At 34.0% G+C, this 18818-nt stretch overlaps 2 protein-coding genes across 2 annotated transcripts in view; one reads left to right on the forward strand and one right to left on the reverse strand.

Moving 5' to 3' along the window:
• Nucleotides 1-2426, reverse strand: part of LOC109834198 (heptahelical transmembrane protein ADIPOR3-like) — a 5478-nt gene extending 3052 nt beyond the window's left edge. Inside the window, exons 1-2 of the mRNA XM_020402141.1 lie at nucleotides 2025-2426; nucleotides 1065-1069 (exon numbers count right to left, since the gene is read on the reverse strand). Of these exons, the coding sequence (XP_020257730.1) occupies nucleotides 1065-1069; nucleotides 2025-2251 (232 nt within the window). The 5' untranslated portion in view covers nucleotides 2252-2426. The remainder of the gene's footprint in view (nucleotides 1-1064; nucleotides 1070-2024) is intronic.
• LOC109835166 (zinc finger MYM-type protein 1-like) lies at nucleotides 10588-12458 on the forward strand. The gene is made up of 2 exons (XM_020403154.1): nucleotides 10588-12277; nucleotides 12346-12458. The coding sequence occupies exons 1-2, from the start codon at nucleotides 10588-10590 to the stop codon at nucleotides 12456-12458; spliced, it is 1803 nt and encodes a 600-aa protein (XP_020258743.1).

The raw sequence follows: 18818 nt of genomic DNA on the forward strand, positions 1-18818 counted from the left end.
AAGAAAAATAAAAATATGGTAAAAGAAAACAACTAAGGGAAAAATCACACGGCTAATAACCACCAAGTAGATTTATGATCTCTCTAAAAAAGAAAAAATATCATATAAAAACAACCTTCATATATTTGAAAATAGACCATGATGAATATTTCAGGACATCAGGTATCAGAAGCAAAATGGATCTCTAAATAAAAGCAATAATCCGCCATCTTAAGTTTGCTTTTCCTTAAACTCTAATGGCCCTTAGTATGAATTACTTATTAGCTAAAAGTTTGTGGCACCATTTTACACCTTCATGCAGTCAATTGCTTCATCTTACTTCAGCTTTCATTTTCATGCTTGAATGTTTTCTACAGGTCAGATTTTCAAGGCATCTAAACGGCTGTTGCAACTTTACCTCTCAAAACTGGGCCTATATCATAACTTAGAGGTGGTTCAAGACCTCCATTGGCATTATAAACTTATAGAAGGCTATTAAGACAGCTATCCTGAAAAAAGAAACTGGACGTTCTATATTATGAAATAGATTTAAAATAAATTACACTATGCAAAAGAATCATTTTCAGATGCAGTAAGTTCTCAAATACAGGGCAGCAATGCTGACCATCACATCAGAGCAGAGGCTTGCTGCAAAACAATAACTTCTTTTGTCAATACACTGGTTTAATCTTACTACTGTATGGGTATGACTTTCTTCTCTCATAACGAAAGGATTATATTCTTCCTGGCTCACTTGAACCTAGCTTCTTTGGACTCAAACGCTAGTCCTTGATAGATAAACTGTTTGTATTGAAAGATAATGAAATTTATACATCTTAAATATTTATTTAAGAAAAAAACACTATTGCTAGTGGTTCTTTTATCAGATTTAAGGAATGTTCTCCTCCAGGGGATGGTTAGGAGCTACCACCTTGTTAACCAAATTCGATGGAGACGCTTGCGATCGAAGATATCACAAGTTCAAGCTATGCTAGCTATAGTTTAGATGAGGCTTCCCTTGTATATGAGAGAGGCTATCACCATCATCATGTAAGCCCTTTACCATGAAATGGAATCAGAAATGAAGTGTACTTCCAAAAAGAGAATCCCCACGAAAAAACCAGTGAAATGTTTAGTAAACCACTTCACCAGATAATGCCAATATTCATAGGTGGTGCCTATTTCCTACCGATTATACTGTAGACAAGAGAGATTTGACATAAAACCCATTAGGCCAGTTGGCAAGTCGAGAAACCTACCCTTTCCGTTATGCATTTTAGAGTTGCACAGATATGGAGTAATCCTCCAAAATTTTCAAGACTACGGAAGGGTTAGACAAGGTCGGAAGTAAAATGTTATGAGATAAGGAATCCCAGCAATCTTAGAGCCATAACATGAGCCAAAAGAAACCTCATTAAAAGTGAGGGCTTATAACCTTATTATTTCAGAAACAAAAAGGGCAAACGCAGATTCATAAATGAATGTTATTTGAATTTTTTTTGGGGTCAAAGTTTAATAAGATGGAACCCTTTTGAACAATGTCAATGGCGAGATAAGGCTTTAAGACCCACTTTTCAATAGGTCCATACCAATATTTCAATGCGTGTTGTTTCCTAATTATGTCAACAAGGAAACATTTGCTTTCCTTTTTTTTCCTTGGGAATATCTAACCCATATTAAAAAATCCACCAGTCATGTTAACAAGGAGACATGAGAAATTAAGATCAAATAGGAATAACATATAAAGAATTAACTGGGACAGAGTAAACAATCATCTCCATATTCATCAGAAAGAAGAGAGAACCCAACACAATCATATGCCCAAGCTTATGAAAAATAAAAAAACATTCACATAGGCAAAAGGATCAGATAAACTAAGTTTACCCGCATGCAAGATCAGAAATTTCCATTTACCATATACATTAAACGAAAATAGAATCAATACCCAGCTGATAAATATCAAGCCCACACCTAAAACAAACAAGAAATCCAACTAAAGACTCGACTTTAACAAATGGGTTAAAAAGAGATCGGAGATTGCTTACGTCCAAACGTTGAGGGTCTCGTTGTGAATGGTAAAAATACTGAGAAAGATTTGCTTGAGGGGCCACTCCGATCGATAATAGCCCAAGATATATTCGTTGTCCTTGAGATATCCAGGGAGAGAATGGTACTCGACGAGCTGATACTTGACCTTCTTCCATAATCTCCTCCCTTTCCCCTGTTTGGCTTCGCCGTAGTCGTTGGCGATCAAGCCCACGGATTCAGCCATTGAAAAAGGGAGGATTTTGATGGAGACCCAGATGAGAGGAGGGTGGAATTGAGATCAGAGGGAGGAGAACACAACCAAATTTTTTTGAATCTACATGAATTAGAATCAGAAATAGAAAGAGGGGGGGAGAGAGGGAGGAGGAAACGGCCACGTTTCTGTTGGTTTCAGAGACCGAGTCCGGAAAATATCCAAATCATTTTTTCTTTTTTGTGTCACGAAATAGGTTTTTATTAAAAAAAAGAAAAAAGGTCCAAATCCGTGGGTTATATTCTTTTTTGGGGTTATTTGCGCTTTACTCCCCAAGCTTTTTTAATTTTGATACCTTAATGTTTAATTTTGACAATTTGATACCTCAAAGTTTTCATTACGATGCACATTTGACAATTTAGTCACCAAAGTTTTCATAATGATGTTAATTTGACAATTTTATTCACCAAATTGTAACTTTACTTCTCACTCTCACAATCTAAAGAAACTAAAATTTTAGAAAGAAAAATTACCTTTTATTTATTAATCTTGGACAAAATCAAAGTCAACTTTCTTTTGCACTTAGAATATAAAACTGTCAAACTAAAATTTTAAAATATCAAAATTGAAAAGGGTGAAACTTGCCTGTAAAGTGAAAATAACACTTTTAAGATCAATGATTTGGGAACTTTGATTTGGATTTGGGAAGTTGATTTAAAATCAATGGATTTTAAATTTAGGATTTGAAATCCATGATTTAAGAAATCTTTTATTTGGATATCTTTATTAAATGAAAGTATTTAAAATCTTTGATTTTAAAATCTAGTGTTTGGGTACTTTATTATACATGAATTTGAATTTAAAATTGATAAAAATTTATTCTCTTAACCCATCTTGTTTACATCAAATGCAATGGAGATATGTAAAATAGTAACCAAAAAACACAAATTTAGCTAATTTTGGCGATGATAGCTACATTTGCTAAGTTTTCAAATTCATTACCGGCCATAATTTGCAAGACTTTCAACAAAATAAAAATAAAGAAAACTCTACAAACATATCATGTATCTTACAAAAAAACATCTAAATAATACATTACTATTGCATATTTCACTGATATCCAAGCTGGAAAACACTTGAGGCTTGTTTCATATTTCACACATATTCAAAGTGAGAATAAGTTGATATCAGAGCAAATAAGTAACAATTCAATTATCTTCTCAAATGCAGATACAACTGACAATTACATAGTCAATTTAGTCTTTGATATACCAAGAGAAATGTTAATAAGAAAAGATACAAAGAGTTGCAAACTGAATAGCATGTGAGAAGAGAAGTATCCTTGATGTAAAGAAATTGCAACCGAGGATTCAGAAATGCTTGTATGATAAACCCTATCCGCAGCAACAAAAGAGTAATTCATATGCCATCACGATATGAACCCAAAACCTGTAAAGAAAATGAACAGATCAATAAATTTTTTTTAATCAAGATAACAAGCTAACAAATTAAACAAAAATGTCGGATAAGTGAGACTGAATAAGATAAGCATAAAAGCATATGGAGACCTGTGAGAGTATTGGTTAGAGAAATCAATACACTAGATGATACACAACCTAATAACAAACATGAGAACTACATTTGCGCACACTTTACAACTCAGCCTAACATCATACATGAGACTTAGTCACTCAAATCTGTCTAGCATCATACATGAACCAAAGGAAGAGCATAATTTATGATTATTGTTGATTCATCATACATGAGACATACGTTCAGATACTCGAATTAAACAGTCAAAACTATTCAGATCCTTGATTTTTACAAGGAACGGTCGAAACAAATTGAGATACAGAACAAAGATGCACTCAGTACTTGCACAATTTATGATTATTGTTCATTCATCTCAACAACACTAAATGGTAATAAGAGAAATGCATAATGAAGAAGAATGTTGTTAGCAATAAACTGTTTAGAGTGTAAACAAAAATGAGAATAGATAGCGACCAAATTTATATACTAACTTTCAACGGGTTCCGCCAGGTCAACTAGGTTCCAGCTTTATGCGTTTGCTGGCTATGTCTATCCTGTTCAATGAGCGAAGGGCTGCTTCTGCAGATCTGACATCATAAAATTCAATAAACTTATGATGCCTCTTGTGTGGCGTCTCTCTTATCTGAAAGAATGTTGTTTTTAGATAAATAATATCTTCAATGTATTAAACAATATAAGCTCACAAAACCTCTGTGTTTGCAGGCAGTGTACAAAGTGCGGATGTCCCCAAATTGCTGTAAGATTAAACAATATAAGCTCACAACACAGATAAACCACATGAAATGTGACTTCAGGTTAAAATCATAATCATGAGCAAATAATCATTGATAGCATTGATAATCATTATAGTCAAACAAATAACGATTCAAATTTCAGCTGCGACTGAAAGGAGAAAACTATTTGGCATGAATCATCATCTTCCCATAAGATATCTGTGGCAACAACTAGTACTTATAGCCTAATAGTTATATATGCTTGCAGCTTTCATCACAAGGGCCTACTCATGATGAGATCGACTTCGAGTTCCTTGGAAATCTCAGTGGAGACCCGTACACATTGCACACCAATGTGTTCATTCAAGGAAAAGGAAACAGAGAGCAACAATTTCATCTGTGGTTCAGACTAGGCTTTGTTTGGTGTTTATAAGAAATAAATGAAAGTTCTATTATATCCTGTGCATATACTCTTGTATGATTCGGTGTATGTTGTAGACATATCTAAAACACAACTAAAATGATAAACTCTTAAAGCTAGCAGATGACTGATATCACCAGATTCTAACTCAATATTTGAATGCCAATACAGATTTTTCACTCCCGATGTCCCTACAGATTGGAATCTATGTGGATATTCATAACTAACCAAATATTAGAACATAATATGGTTTTTACGAGCGGTCACTTTCTTTTAATTTATTTAATCATCTACAAACCCGTGTGTGGTAAGTGTGAAGTGATTCAAGGGTGAAAAAGGTCGATCCTTAATCGCCTTAACAAGCTGGCTAATTCAGACTCTTATCTTAATTAAGCATTGATTTACTTAAAACCCAACAATGAAGGTTGGTTTATCTGTACTCATAGACATTCTTAACACCTTAAATTTGTATACAATTTGTGCTCATATGTAAAATTCGTCCTAGTTATAAACACGTACACAGTTAATTTTGTTAGATTCATGAGATAGATTCCTTCGCCTATAAGGAGTTCCAGAACCAACAAAAGGATCTTTATGCCAGCCTACCTGCTCTTTAATGGGTCTGCAGACTAAACTATAGCATAGTCTCTGCAATTTGACAAGGGAAAGAACATTTAGAAATAAGAAAAAGGAATTGCTGAAAGTATTACTTCTTGATTCTATTATAATTCTATGATCATAACATGCAAAGGGTATTGTAGCGCACTTGTTTTCTCATTTCACTTCAAGTCTGCCTGACATTAATCAACAAACTAGGAAGTCCACTTCAGAATGAAGTGGGAAACGGCTAAGTTTAAATGAGATCAAAGTGACTTATAAATTGACAAACAACTCGATGGAGTTATACCGAGCATAACAACACTTAAATGAGATCAAAGTGACTTATAAATTGACAAACAACTCGATGGAGTTATACCGAGCATAACAACACTAGAAACCACATGGAAATCTCACTAATCAAATGTATTGACTCCAATTTCTGAATGCCTTGAAAAATAAATGAAATTCTAGTATTAAAAACAAAATGAATCAAATATCATTACTGACACTAGAAACAGATTATTCATTAGCATGGATCCTAAATTTAATGTATCAAAAAAGTTAATAGGTCCTTAATTGTATATGGAACAAGGATTTTAATAGTAAAAAATCTTAAAATGTATCAAAAAAGTTAATAGGTCCTTAATTGTATATGGAACAAGGATTTTAATAGTAAAAAATCTTAAATTTTTCTTTAACAAATTATACTCCAAAGTAGTTCAAAAGGAAGATTAGTTCTTCATTATTACCCATATATTTCTTTAGAAAGTCTACAACAGATAGAAATAATCATTATCACACATAAGCACCTCACAACACCCAAATTCCTTCTCCGATTTCACAAGACCAAGTCAAAAAAAAATTAATAGTTGAAAAAGTAGTTCCTAAAGCAGGATCAACTCATCCTCAACATTTTATCTATATATATTGATCTAAATATCCTACAAACCAACAGAAACAATCCTAATAGCACACAAGAAGCCCAGCTCCGACTCCAATTGCAGGCTGATCAAGCTCCCATAAATTTACAACCAGCGTCATAAAAAATCCAAACTTTTTGACATAGACAGCTAAATACTTCAACCAACACCGAGGATGACATAAAAGAATCGAAAATTCACACTTTCAAGTGGCAAAAAAATGAAGTGAGAGGACACCTTACCAGTTCGAAGGACTCGAAGTCGGAACCCTAGACTTCAATTTGAAAACGGAACCCTAGAGAGGGGGATCAGGACTTGAAACGAAAGAGAGAGGCAGGGGGGAGAGGGGGAGAGGGGGGGCCGGGGGGGGGAGGGGGAAGGGGGGAGAGAGAGATTTTACGAAACGAAAGAGAGAGAGGAACGAGACTTGAAAAGAGAGCGAGAGAGAGAGGATCGGGTCGTGATTTGATAAATGACAGGGGGTGGGGTAGAATTTGAAATCACTTTTTCTGGGCTTCCAAATTCCTGTTTGTTAAATCAATTGATTCAAAATCTTGGTCCAAATTAGAATCCAAACTAGAGATTTGGATTTGAAATACCCTGGATTTTAAATCCAAGCCCAAATCCAAGTTCCCAAACGCAGCCTTTATTTATTAATCTTGGACAAAATCAAAGTCAACTTTCTTTTGCACTTAGAATATAAAACTGTCAAACTAAAATTTCAAAATATCAAAATTGAAAAGGGTGAAACTTGCCTGTAAAGTGAAAATAACACTTTTTCCTAAGGTGCTGTTTGTTTGCCTAAAAAAAGAGGGAAATCAAAGAATAGGAAACATATTTCTAAGAAAAATTGTTTTGAGATTGTTTGGTTGGCTAAAAAAAGAAGGAAATCAAAGAATGAGAGATGAATTGTCACATTATTATTGGATAATGTGGGTGGTTTTTTAAGAAAATTTGTTTTGAGGTTGTTTGGTTGGCTAAAAAAAGAAGTAAATAAATTATAAGAAACATATTTCCTGTAATAGGTTCTTTTCTTGTGTTTGGTTCATTCATAAAAATAAGAAAATAGATAAGATGAGATGAGATGAGTTGTCATTATATTATTAGATGATGTGACCCACACTTAAGGAAATCGATTTCATAGCTTTTTTGGAGGAAATGGGTGGAAATAAAATGTTAATTAGATGAGATGAGTTGTCACCATATTATTGGATGATGTGAGTGATTTTTAAAGATGAGATGTGATGGAGATGAAATGAGTTGGATGATGTGACTTATTTCTTGTGTTTTGTTTATTTTTAGAATATGATATGAGATGAGTTGTGAGATGAAAATAATATTTTATTGGATGTTGTGGTGAGTTTTAGGAATGGAAATGGATAAAAATAATATTTTATTAATTTTCATGTACCATTTTCTTTTTCTTGATTTTTAGGAAACCAACCAAACAGCCCCTAAAAGAAAAGCATATTTGACTTCGGTAATTGGAAATTTTATTAAACTCCGATATTGCTTTCATAAGCATGATTTCTTTTATGATCATAGATTTAACTTATTGTAGGGGTAATAATATTCAAAATGTGAGAAGCAATGTAAAACTAAACTCAAAATATGAACAAAAGTGACATAAAGTAACCACCCACGGGTGGGACTTCTGGCTAGCGCTACGAAGAGTGAGGGAAGAGATCTCCCTTATTGGTCAGAGGTTCAAATCCCCGCTTCCGTATTCACCTGGTTTCTGTGGGTTTAAGGGTGGGTATAGAAACCCGAGGTTTTACTGGTTAGTTAACTCAACCCGTTGTATGCTCACCAGTTCGTGCCTACGCTGATCGCCCATTCACGTGGGTGATGAGCCCCTGGTAGCAAGGGTAGCTTCTTTCAGAGGTGGGATGGCTAAGGGATTCGAACCAGGGCCGCTGGCGGACTCCAAAAGAGTTAAAGTTGAGGGAACTAACCAGGTTTCCATTGTCAGCAAAAAAAAGTGACATAAAGTAAGTTTCTGATAAGATAAACTTATGTACATCCTACTTTATTTTAGCTTCTAGTAGATGGTTCCGAATATAATTTGGAGATCCCGAAAAGATCTAAGTTCTCTTTTTTTGGTTATCAGAGCCGGCCTAGGGGTAGGGCCACCAGGGCTACAGCCTGGGGCCCACAACTGAGGGGGCACTAGGGGTGGGTGAGCAAACTATGGGGTGAACTAATAAATAAAAAAAAACCACAATTACAACTCATAGCAATCTGTCACCGCCTCTTAGTCTTCTTCACCCCTACGCCTACGCCGGCTCTGCTAGTGCTAATTTCCTATCAACCCACCACCTCTTCTTCACCTCATCTCTTCCAGTCTTCCTTCACCAAATTCTCCTCTCTCTCTCTCCCTTCCCCTCTCTAAAATTATTCGACGGTTTGTATTGCGCCAAGGTCGCTCCTTGCTACTGGATTTTCAGATTTCTTCATGATTCTCCATTTGGGTATTTCACTATTTCTCAAAATTCTCTGAAATTCTTTATTTTTAGATTAATAGATTGAATTGGGGAAACCGTTTGAAGTTTTTGGAATCTCTCTGATTGATTTCTACGTGTGTTTGCAAGTAGAATTCCACGTGTCTAGTTTGCCGGTCGGACTTGAAGGCTCCGCCTTGTGTGTTTGGGGCCTTGGTGACTGATGTGTTGTTGGATGCTCATGTTATCAGCACCGGAGGAGAAGGGTGAGTTTGGTAATTTTTTGTCTTTAAAAAAATATAAAATTGGTGAAATGTTTTGTGGTGGGCGTAATGGGATTTCTCTGATTGATAACCAATGCGTGATAAATCTGGTGGAAAAAAAGTCATTATTCTGGTTCTTTGGATATTAATCCCCTAAACTTTCATACTTTCACATTAGTCCCCAATTAATCATTAGTCCTTCAAATCTTTTATGTGTTTTGAACTTAGTTCCTTTGTACATTTTTCATCCAAATTGTTAATCGTGACTGGGTAAAGTCTAATATTGCAAATTTAGATGTATAAATTTTGTAAATTGTAAATTTGTAATACATGTCTTTTTAACTTTTTCTTATTTATTATTTGATTCAACAGAAACATTGGCTGGGATTCTTGATCTTTATAATTGGAAGTTTCAAGTGGAAGAACATATGCTCAAAATCCAGGTTTTATTGTTCTTTGTTCTTTGTTAAGTGTTTATTATAAAAATTAAAAAATGTTTCCTAAGAAACAACTTTCCGGAAATCTCAAGACACAAAAAAAGAAAAAAAATGATAAAATTGCTCAAAGTTTAAGAGGATCTTTGAATAAATATTTTGTTAAACAAGCTAATGCTTCACTTGAAAATTTAGATGAAGATGATTTACCAAATGAATATGAACACCCAATATTGGAAGAATTAGTAGAAAATGAGAATGATGTGAATGAAGAAATTGGTGATCTAGATGAAAATGAAAATAGTGATGAACCTTTCCTTGATGAAAATGAAAATATTGATGAACCTTGCCATGAAAATGAATGTCCCGATGAACCTTTCCTTGATGAAAATGAAAATATTGATGAACCTTGCCATGAAAATGAAAATAGTGATGAACCTTTCCTTGATGAAAATGAAAATATTGATGAACCTTGCCATGAAAATGAATGTCCCGAAACAAGATTTGATTTGAACATTTATGATCCACGAGTTTGGGATAATCTTGATGCAAAAATGAGAGATTTACTTGTAGAAAAAGGTCCCCTAAGAGAAACTAATCTCAAATTCCCCATGGACGAACACAATAGACATTTTTCTTCAAATTATTATATTCGTACGTTACCAAATGGGGAAACTAAGGATCGAAAATGGCTAGTGTACTCAAAGGAGTTGGATAAAGTGTTTTGTTTCTGTTGTAAGTTGTTTAAAACAATGAATTCTAGAAGTCAGTTAACTAGTGAAGGAATTAGAGATTGGAAACATCTTGGTGAGAAGCTTAGACAACATGAAAGCAGCATTGAACACCTCACTAACTTGAGGTCTTGTGTTGAATTGCAAATCAGATTGAAAACAAATCAAACAATTGATACAGAATTACAAGAGCTAATCAAGAAAGATACACTACACTGGAAAAATGTTATTGTCAGAATCATTGCTGTTGTGAAATATCTTGCTATACATAATTTGGCTTTTCGTGGAACAAATGAAAAAAATTTATGAAGATGGTAATGGTAACTTTTTAGGCCTGCTTGAAATGATTGCAGAGTTTGATCCAGTAATGCAACACCATTTTCGACTCATTCAAGATAAGAAGATTCATTATCATTATCTTAGTCATAAAATTCAAAATGAGTTGATGGCTATTTTAGCATCAAATGTTAAACATGCAATCATTGAAAAAATAAAAACAGCTAAATATTTTTCTGTCATTCTTGATTGTACTCCTGATGCAAGTCACAAAGAACAAATGACTTTAATATTGAGGTGTGTAGATGTTTCAAGTACTCCAATAAATATAGAAGAGTACTTTTTAGAGTTTCTGAATGTGGAAGATACATCTGGATTAGGACTTTTTAATGAATTGCAAAATGTAATTGAGTCCCTTACACTTAATATTGATGATGTGAGGGGACAAGGTTATGATAATGGCTCTAATATGAAAGGAAAAAATCTAGGTGTACAAAAAAGATTACTTGATATAAATCCTAGAGCATTTTACATGCCATGTGGTTCTCATTGTCTCAACTTAATAGTTTGTAATATGGCCAACTCATGTGTTAAAGCAAAATCTTTTTTTGGAGCATGTCAATGCATATATACGGTATTCTCTAATTCAACAAAGCGATGGAATGTGTTATTTGATTACATAGATGGTTTGACTTTGAAATCATTGTCAACTACACGTTGGGAAAGTCACATTGAAAGTGTCAAAGCAATAAAATCTCAAGCTTCCCAAATTAGAGAAGCTTTATTTAAATTAACAGAAATTAGTGAAGATGCCAAATTGAGTAGGGATGCTCAAAGTTTAGCATCAGGAGAGCTTTCAAGTTTTGAATTTATATTAAGTTTGGTTATTTGGCATGACATTTTGCATAAGATTAACTTAGTTAGTAAAAAGTTACAATCTGAAGACATGCGTCTTGATGCTGCTGTAAGACAATTAGAAGGACTTGTGTTATTTTTTGAAAACTATAGAATAAATGGGTTTGTTTTTGCCATGATTAATGCTAAACAAATTTCCCTTGATATGGGAATTGAGCCTATATTTCCAAAAAAACGTCAAGTTTGTAGAAAAAGGCATTTTGATGAGGTTTCCAATAGTGATAGGGAACAACAATCAGCTGAAGAATCATTTAGAACTGATTATTTTCTTGTTATAGTGGATATTGCTCTTGGTGAATTGAAGAATAGGTTTGAACAATTGCATTGTTTTGAATCTATTTTTGGGTTCTTATTTGATGCTGCAAAATTGACTTCGCTTGATGATAATGAATTAAAAAGTTTTTGTGTGAATCTTGAAAATGCTTTAAAACATGGTGATGTTTCCAATGTTGATGCAAGAGACATATTTTCAGAATTACAAGTGTTGCAAGTGATGTTACCAAAAGAAGCATATGAAACAGATAAACCATGGACATCCATTAAAATTCTTGAGTTTGTAAAGAGTGTGGATATGTTTCCTAATGTAATGGTTGCTTATAGGATATTATTGACTATACCTGTGACTGTGGCATCTGCTGAAAGAAGTTTTTCTAAATTAAAATTATTAAAATCTTACTTGCGGACCACCATGACTCAAGATAGGCTAAATGGATTAGCGATATTATGCATTGAAAAGGATATGTTAGAGAACATTAAATATGATAGCATAATTGATGATTTTGCATCTAAAAGTGCAACAAGAAGACATTTTAAATGATGTTTTTGTAGTTGAGATTTCATTGCTATTTTTATTTTGTAGGTACATGTGATGATGCTTTGCTTCGATTAATTGTGGAGGATGAAAAGAAGATTGATCAAATCAAGAAATGCTTATGGAGATTTGAGAGGAAGCATGTAGACTCAAATATGTAGTTTTCATTTTTTAATGCAATGTTTACAATCCAGGGGTACTCTTTTTCCTTCTTTTAATGCAATGAAAAGAAGATTGTCTTTTGTAAAATCTTATAATTTTAATAAAGTTAATTAATTGATAATTTATTTATTTGTTTGTTTAATTTGTATAAATGGGGCACACAGAGAAAATTTGCCCTGGGCCTTAGAAAACCCAGGACCGGCTCTGTTGGTTATAAATACAATATGAATGTGATTGTCGTCAAAATTTATGATACGTACATGTTTTCTTTGAAATAAGTTACGATTCAAACATATGGATGTAACTTTCTATTACTTCAAAGGTAAATAAAGAATTTACATATAATTGACTTAAAATTGAAGAATCATGAATTCGAAGCATTGTTATAAGACAATAGTATAATTTATTTACAGTAGTGGAACTCTAGAGTTGAATTTATCTTATAACAATCTATGGTCTATAGGCCTGTCCATCCGGCCCGGCCCGGCCCGGAAATCCGGGCCCGGGCCGGGCAAAACCGGGATCCGGACCCGGGTACCCCGGGCCGGGTCCGGGCCCGGGCCCAGGCCCGACCGGGCCGGGTTCCGGGTTGGCCCGGGTGATTTTCTTTTTTTTTTTAATTTTTTTTTCTAATTTTTTTATGTTATTTAAATTATAAATTATAAAAAAGATAAGAAAAATAATAAAAACAATAATTTTATTAATTACTTAAAATGGCATAAATTACAAATAAAAAATAATAAAAACAAATTCTTTATTAATAATTAATAAATCATTTACAAATTACAAGTACAAATTTATTTTGGAATTAATCGCATCACAATAGATAAGTAAATCCCAACTAGGTTGGCACCTACTCACCTATATCACTATCATTTGCAATTATTTCCAAAATAATTCTTTACAAATTTTAAGCTAAGATATAAAAACTACAATCTATTCTTTATATCTATCTGCTAGACCCAATTCTTCAAATTTATCTTCAATTCCAGCCATCCGATCGATGCCTTGCGTTCGCTTCTCGTACCTCGACCAATCTTGTAGGCACATCACCGCTTGTATAGTATACGGATCCAAGCATGTCCTGTGATCGTCGATCAAATGACCTGCTGTGCTGAAGGCGGATTCCGAAGCTACCGTCGAAACCTGCACTGTTAGTAAGTCACGAACCATGGTGGAAAGTATAGGATATGAAACTGATCCATATACTTTCCACCATTGCAAAATATCTAAAGCATTTCCTTGACATCTAACTAAAGAAGCAGAAAAATATTCATCTATTTCAGAAACCTCCGATGATGATGATCCAAGTCCAGATCCACCAGTTAGCTCAGCTACCATTGCATACCTATCAAAACTTACACTTTTACCTCGGGCTCGGGATGAGCTCGAAGAAACCGAAGCTGTAGACTGTTGTGCAGCTACACCATGTCTAGCTGCATACTCATCATATAAGGTTTGAAAATAATTTCTAATAAGTAAATGATGAGTAGTAGCATTCAGGGTGGTTCCATCATCTAAGTCTATAACCTGTCCACCATACAATGACTGTAACAAACTTCGAAGGCCAATATCCTTCAAGCATGGATCAATAAGAACCCCCAAACCAAAAATATGAGGAATAGGCCTAAAGTACTTATTAAATTTGCTCTCCATTTCAAAAACCATAGGTCCAAAAGTAGCATCCAAACGATATTTATCAAAAAATTTTTGAATATTTAAAATTTGTAAAGCAGCTAAAGTAATGGTTGGATAATAACAGCCAGATAATAACATTGTAGCATCATAAAAAACTTATAACATTTTATTTAAATTACATATAACTGTCCATTCATCTTCAGTTATTCCATAAGTGCTACCAGAACTAGAACTAGAAGCATAATAGTTTATAAAATCAGTTATAATGTCTTTATATTCTATTGCTACACTTAACATTGCATATGTGGAATTCCACCTATGGTCAACATCTTTTGGAATTAGTCTAGGCTTTACATTTTTTCTTTTACAAAATTGTTTCCATCTTTTAAGTCTTTGTTCAGAAGCACTATGCATGTAAGCAACTGTTCTAACCTTTTCTATCATGGGTTTAATTTCAGTAAATGCACTTTGAACAATTAAATTTAAAATATGACAGATGCACCTAATATGAAAAAGATCACCATGACATGGCAATGATAAAGATGATCTGATAAAATCAACAGCTACATTGTTATTACTTGCATTATCTAGTGAAAGAGAAAATATTCTTTGTGAAATTTCTAATTTCATAAGTTCTTCAATTATTAAATTTGCAACATTAGCACCAGTATGTGACTCTTCTATTGCAATAAAAGAAACAACTCTTTTAAACATTTGCCAATTTTCATCAATCCAGTGTGCTGTGATACATAAATATCCAGTTTGTGCTCTAGATGTCCAAATATCAGAAGTTAAAGAAAATTTACAGTTTAAATTTTTAAAATAAGAAATTATTTTTTCTTGTTCTTGCTGATAATATTTTAAAATATCACGTTGACAGGTTTGACGAGAAATTTTTTTAAATGCAGGATAAAAACCATCTCTAAACATATCTTCAAATTCATCATCTTCTACTAATTTAAAAGGAAGGTTTTTAAGAATGATAAACCTGATTACGCATTTCCTGGCTCTGGCAGCGTCATAGTTCCAACTACCGAGACTACCAGAAGAGGAGGATTGAGAAATCATAGATTGTCGGATATCACCTTGAGGAGTCTGGCCTTTGTTGTGTTTATCTAAATGGCGTTTGAGGTGGTTGGTGCCGCTCTTATGATGAGCTTGAAAAATCTTGCCGCACAAAGCACACTTAGCCTTCTGGGTGAGGATCCTACCGTGTTCATCCTTGGTGACGTCGATCTTCTCGTAAAAATTCCACACATCGGATCTTGGCCGTTTAGGAGCTCTTGGTGCAGATTCGTCGCCACCGGATTCGGGATTAACTTCGGTAGGAGGACTGATAGTAGGAGGACTCATAGTAGGAGGACTCAATTCAGGATCGGGAGATATGTTTTGCCCGGCATATTTCCGGCAACGGTCACGAGTCGTGACCGTTGCCACACGGGCCGGGCTCCGGGCCCGGGCTGTCCGGCCCGGATGTCACCCGACGCCGTACTGTTCCGGGCCGGGCCGGGCGCCGTTGAGGCAACCCGGACCCGGGCCCGGAACCCGGCCTGGCCCGGATTTCCGGGCCGAGGTCGGGCCCGGGCCGGGCCCGTGGGTAAAATGGACAGCCCTAATGGTCTATGATCAAAGAAAAAAGATGTTCGAGGAGATCAGAATGCAATTTGCAAATTTAGAAGTACAAGAAGTAAAATATAGTAAAATATAGGTTTTTGAAACGGACATGCACGTAAAAGAAATAAACGCTATTTGGATTGGCCTAGATTGATCTAATATTTATACTTAGTTTAGCTTATGAAGAGCGAATTCTTCTAGAGTGCAATTTTCGATTCGGCCGTGCGACAGCAGACGAGGTGGAGAGAGAAGGGCGGTGATCTGACCCCTCTTTTACTTAAACAAAGTTTTGTGAAGCTGATCACATTATTGGAAATATCAAGATGCATCAGCCCTAAGCGCATTACACATGTTCCTTAGGAAGCTAACATAGTCACCGATGAATCAAATATATATACTAGTCACCGATGAATCAAATATATATACTTAGGGAAAATTTATTGCTTATTAGTTAGATTTACATTCATGCTTGTAGTGTAGATTTATTTCCTTGTCTTTTTATTTCTTTTTGCACTTTATTTTGTAGAGTAGATTTATTTTCTTGCATTTAATTTTTGAAATTTATTTTGTAGTTTAGATTTTAATTCTTTGTAGTTAGATTTATTTCTTGTTCATAGTTTAGATTTTTATTTTCTTTTTAATTTTGTAATTAGTTCTTTTTCTTATTGTTTTTATTTCTTAAGATGTGAAATTAATTCTTATAGGAATATTAGAATTGTATGATGCTAGCCTAATTTCCTTTATATTATGCAAATTATTCTCTTACACTTAAAATATTCATGTTTAGGATAATCAACTAGAGAACTAATCGGTAGAAGAAAAATTTGATAATCTATGCTTATCTTAAATGGTTTGATAGGTTATGCTTATGAATTCTAGGATTACTATCTTATTGTTGTTCTTATCATGAATAATAATTTTGACTTAGATGATAATTTGATAGGTTATACTTTTCTTAAATGGTTTGATAGTCTATGCTTAATAAATCTAAGTTAAAATATGATAAAAAGAGAATAGTTTGTATTTTGTAATTAAGATTAGTTAGTGAATTAAATTCTAGATTTCTCATATCTTAAATTGAAACATCCATCTTGACTTTCTTGAATTTTCTTTTCATTCTTGATTTTATTCCTTGATTTTATTCATTCTTCTTTCTTGCCTTATGATTTCATTTATTCTTTGATTCTTATTTCTTTTCTCTAAAATTCAATTTATTGTCTCTTGCATATATTCACAACAATCACTCATCACAATCACACTTATTCTTTAATCCTATTTTGTCACACACACAACATAAGAACCTATTCTAATAATCTCTTAAAATCACCTTCCTCGTGGGATCGATAACTTTTATACTATAACTTGATCAATTGTGCACTTGTAATTTTGGTACATAATTATGTCGCATCAAATTTTTGGCGCCGTTGCCGGGGAATGTGCTAAAATAGGATTTTATTATTTTGATTCTTTAACTTGTGTGTTTTCTTGTGAAGGAACCGCTTGGAGCTTGAAAGTCTTGGATTGAAGATCAAGAACTTAGAGAATTGCTTTCGGGTAAGTCCTCTTTCTAGCGTTTTCAATTCCACCCTTTTTAGTTAGCTTCACAATTAGAGACAATTAGGATTAAAAAATAAAAATAAAAAGATTTTATTTTTGTTGACCATAATAAAATCCACCTTTCACTTGGACATTAACTAACAAGATAATAAATTCAAACAAGAGCTCTCTTCTCACATTTGATTGTTATTGACCATAATTAAAAAATATAAAGATTTTTTTTATCATCCTTTTTAGTCGCTTTTAATTTCTAGGGTTACATTTCATATAGTATAGGAATTCACCAAAGTGATTGTAGCACTTGATTTGGCACACACTTAAAATATTCTTAAGGGCAAAACCCATAATCAAGATAAGGTAAGGGATTTCATCACCCTTTCCTTAGCCCACAAATCACTAATTCCTCACTTCACAAACCCAAGCCTTCTAAAACTCATTAGACGTTGGCCCCTAAGGATTCGAGCTCAATAAGGAATAAGAAATCCTTAAGTGAACCGGTTTAAGTTTTCTCAGATTAGTTGGTGTCTAAGGCAAGGTTTAGGGGTTGCGTAAAATGTTCCGCAAGGAACGGGGTACTTAATTGATCTCTGATCTCCCTCTAGTACTATCCTTACCTGGATAACTACCTGGGTAAAACTTTAATCTTTTCACTATAGGAATTTTTGGTTAGGAGCTGGTCTAGTGAGTTAGGCTAAACCCTAGAATTAGAGTGATTGAAAAGTGATTGCTTTGATTTGTTTTAGTTAGGATTTTTCTTTTTCTTCTCATAAAAAAAACTAATATTCTTTCTTTCTTTAAAAAAAAATTATAAAAAGAAGTTGTTTTGGTGTATGCAAACTTGGGTTCGGGATAATTCTCATCGTTTAATCCGTGTTGGTGTATGCAAACTTGGGTTCGGGATAATTCTCATCGTTTAATCCGTGTTGAACCAATTCAAGAAATGATAAATCAACCCGTTCTTCAGGATATGTGTTACCCCACCAGAAATACAATTCCATCTTGCATAAGACTCCCCGAAGTAAAAGAAGCAAATTTCAAGCTTAGACCGTATTACATAAACATGCTTCCCAAATTCCTAGTTAATGAAACAGAAGATGCATATATTTTTATCTCGAAATTTAAGAAATTATGTATTATGATTAAAATAAGAGAATTAACCGAAGATGCAATTAAGCTCAGATTTATTCCATTTGCTCTTAAGGATAAAGCTAAAAAATGGCTATACAGCTTACCGACAAATTCCATCTTAACTTGGGATGAATTTGTTACCGTTTTTCTTAAGAAATTTTTCCCTATTCACAAAACGGTAAAGCTAAGGAACAGCATTCAAAACTTCAAAATTATCCCGAGAGAGCCATTCTGGAAATATTTCGACCGATTCAAAGATCTTTTAATCCAATGTCCTCATCATAGTCTTGAAAAATGGCGATTGTGCCAAGTCATATATGAAGGATTGGACTATTCTTCAAAAACATCTTTAGAATCGATGTGTCAGGGAGATTTTATGAGGAAAAACGCAGATGAAGCTTGGGAATTTCTAGAGAGTTTAT

The sequence above is a fragment of the Asparagus officinalis genome, chromosome 3 (genome assembly GCF_001876935.1).
Source record: "Asparagus officinalis chromosome 3, Aspof.V1, whole genome shotgun sequence".
Lineage (NCBI taxonomy): Eukaryota > Viridiplantae > Streptophyta > Magnoliopsida > Asparagales > Asparagaceae > Asparagus > Asparagus officinalis.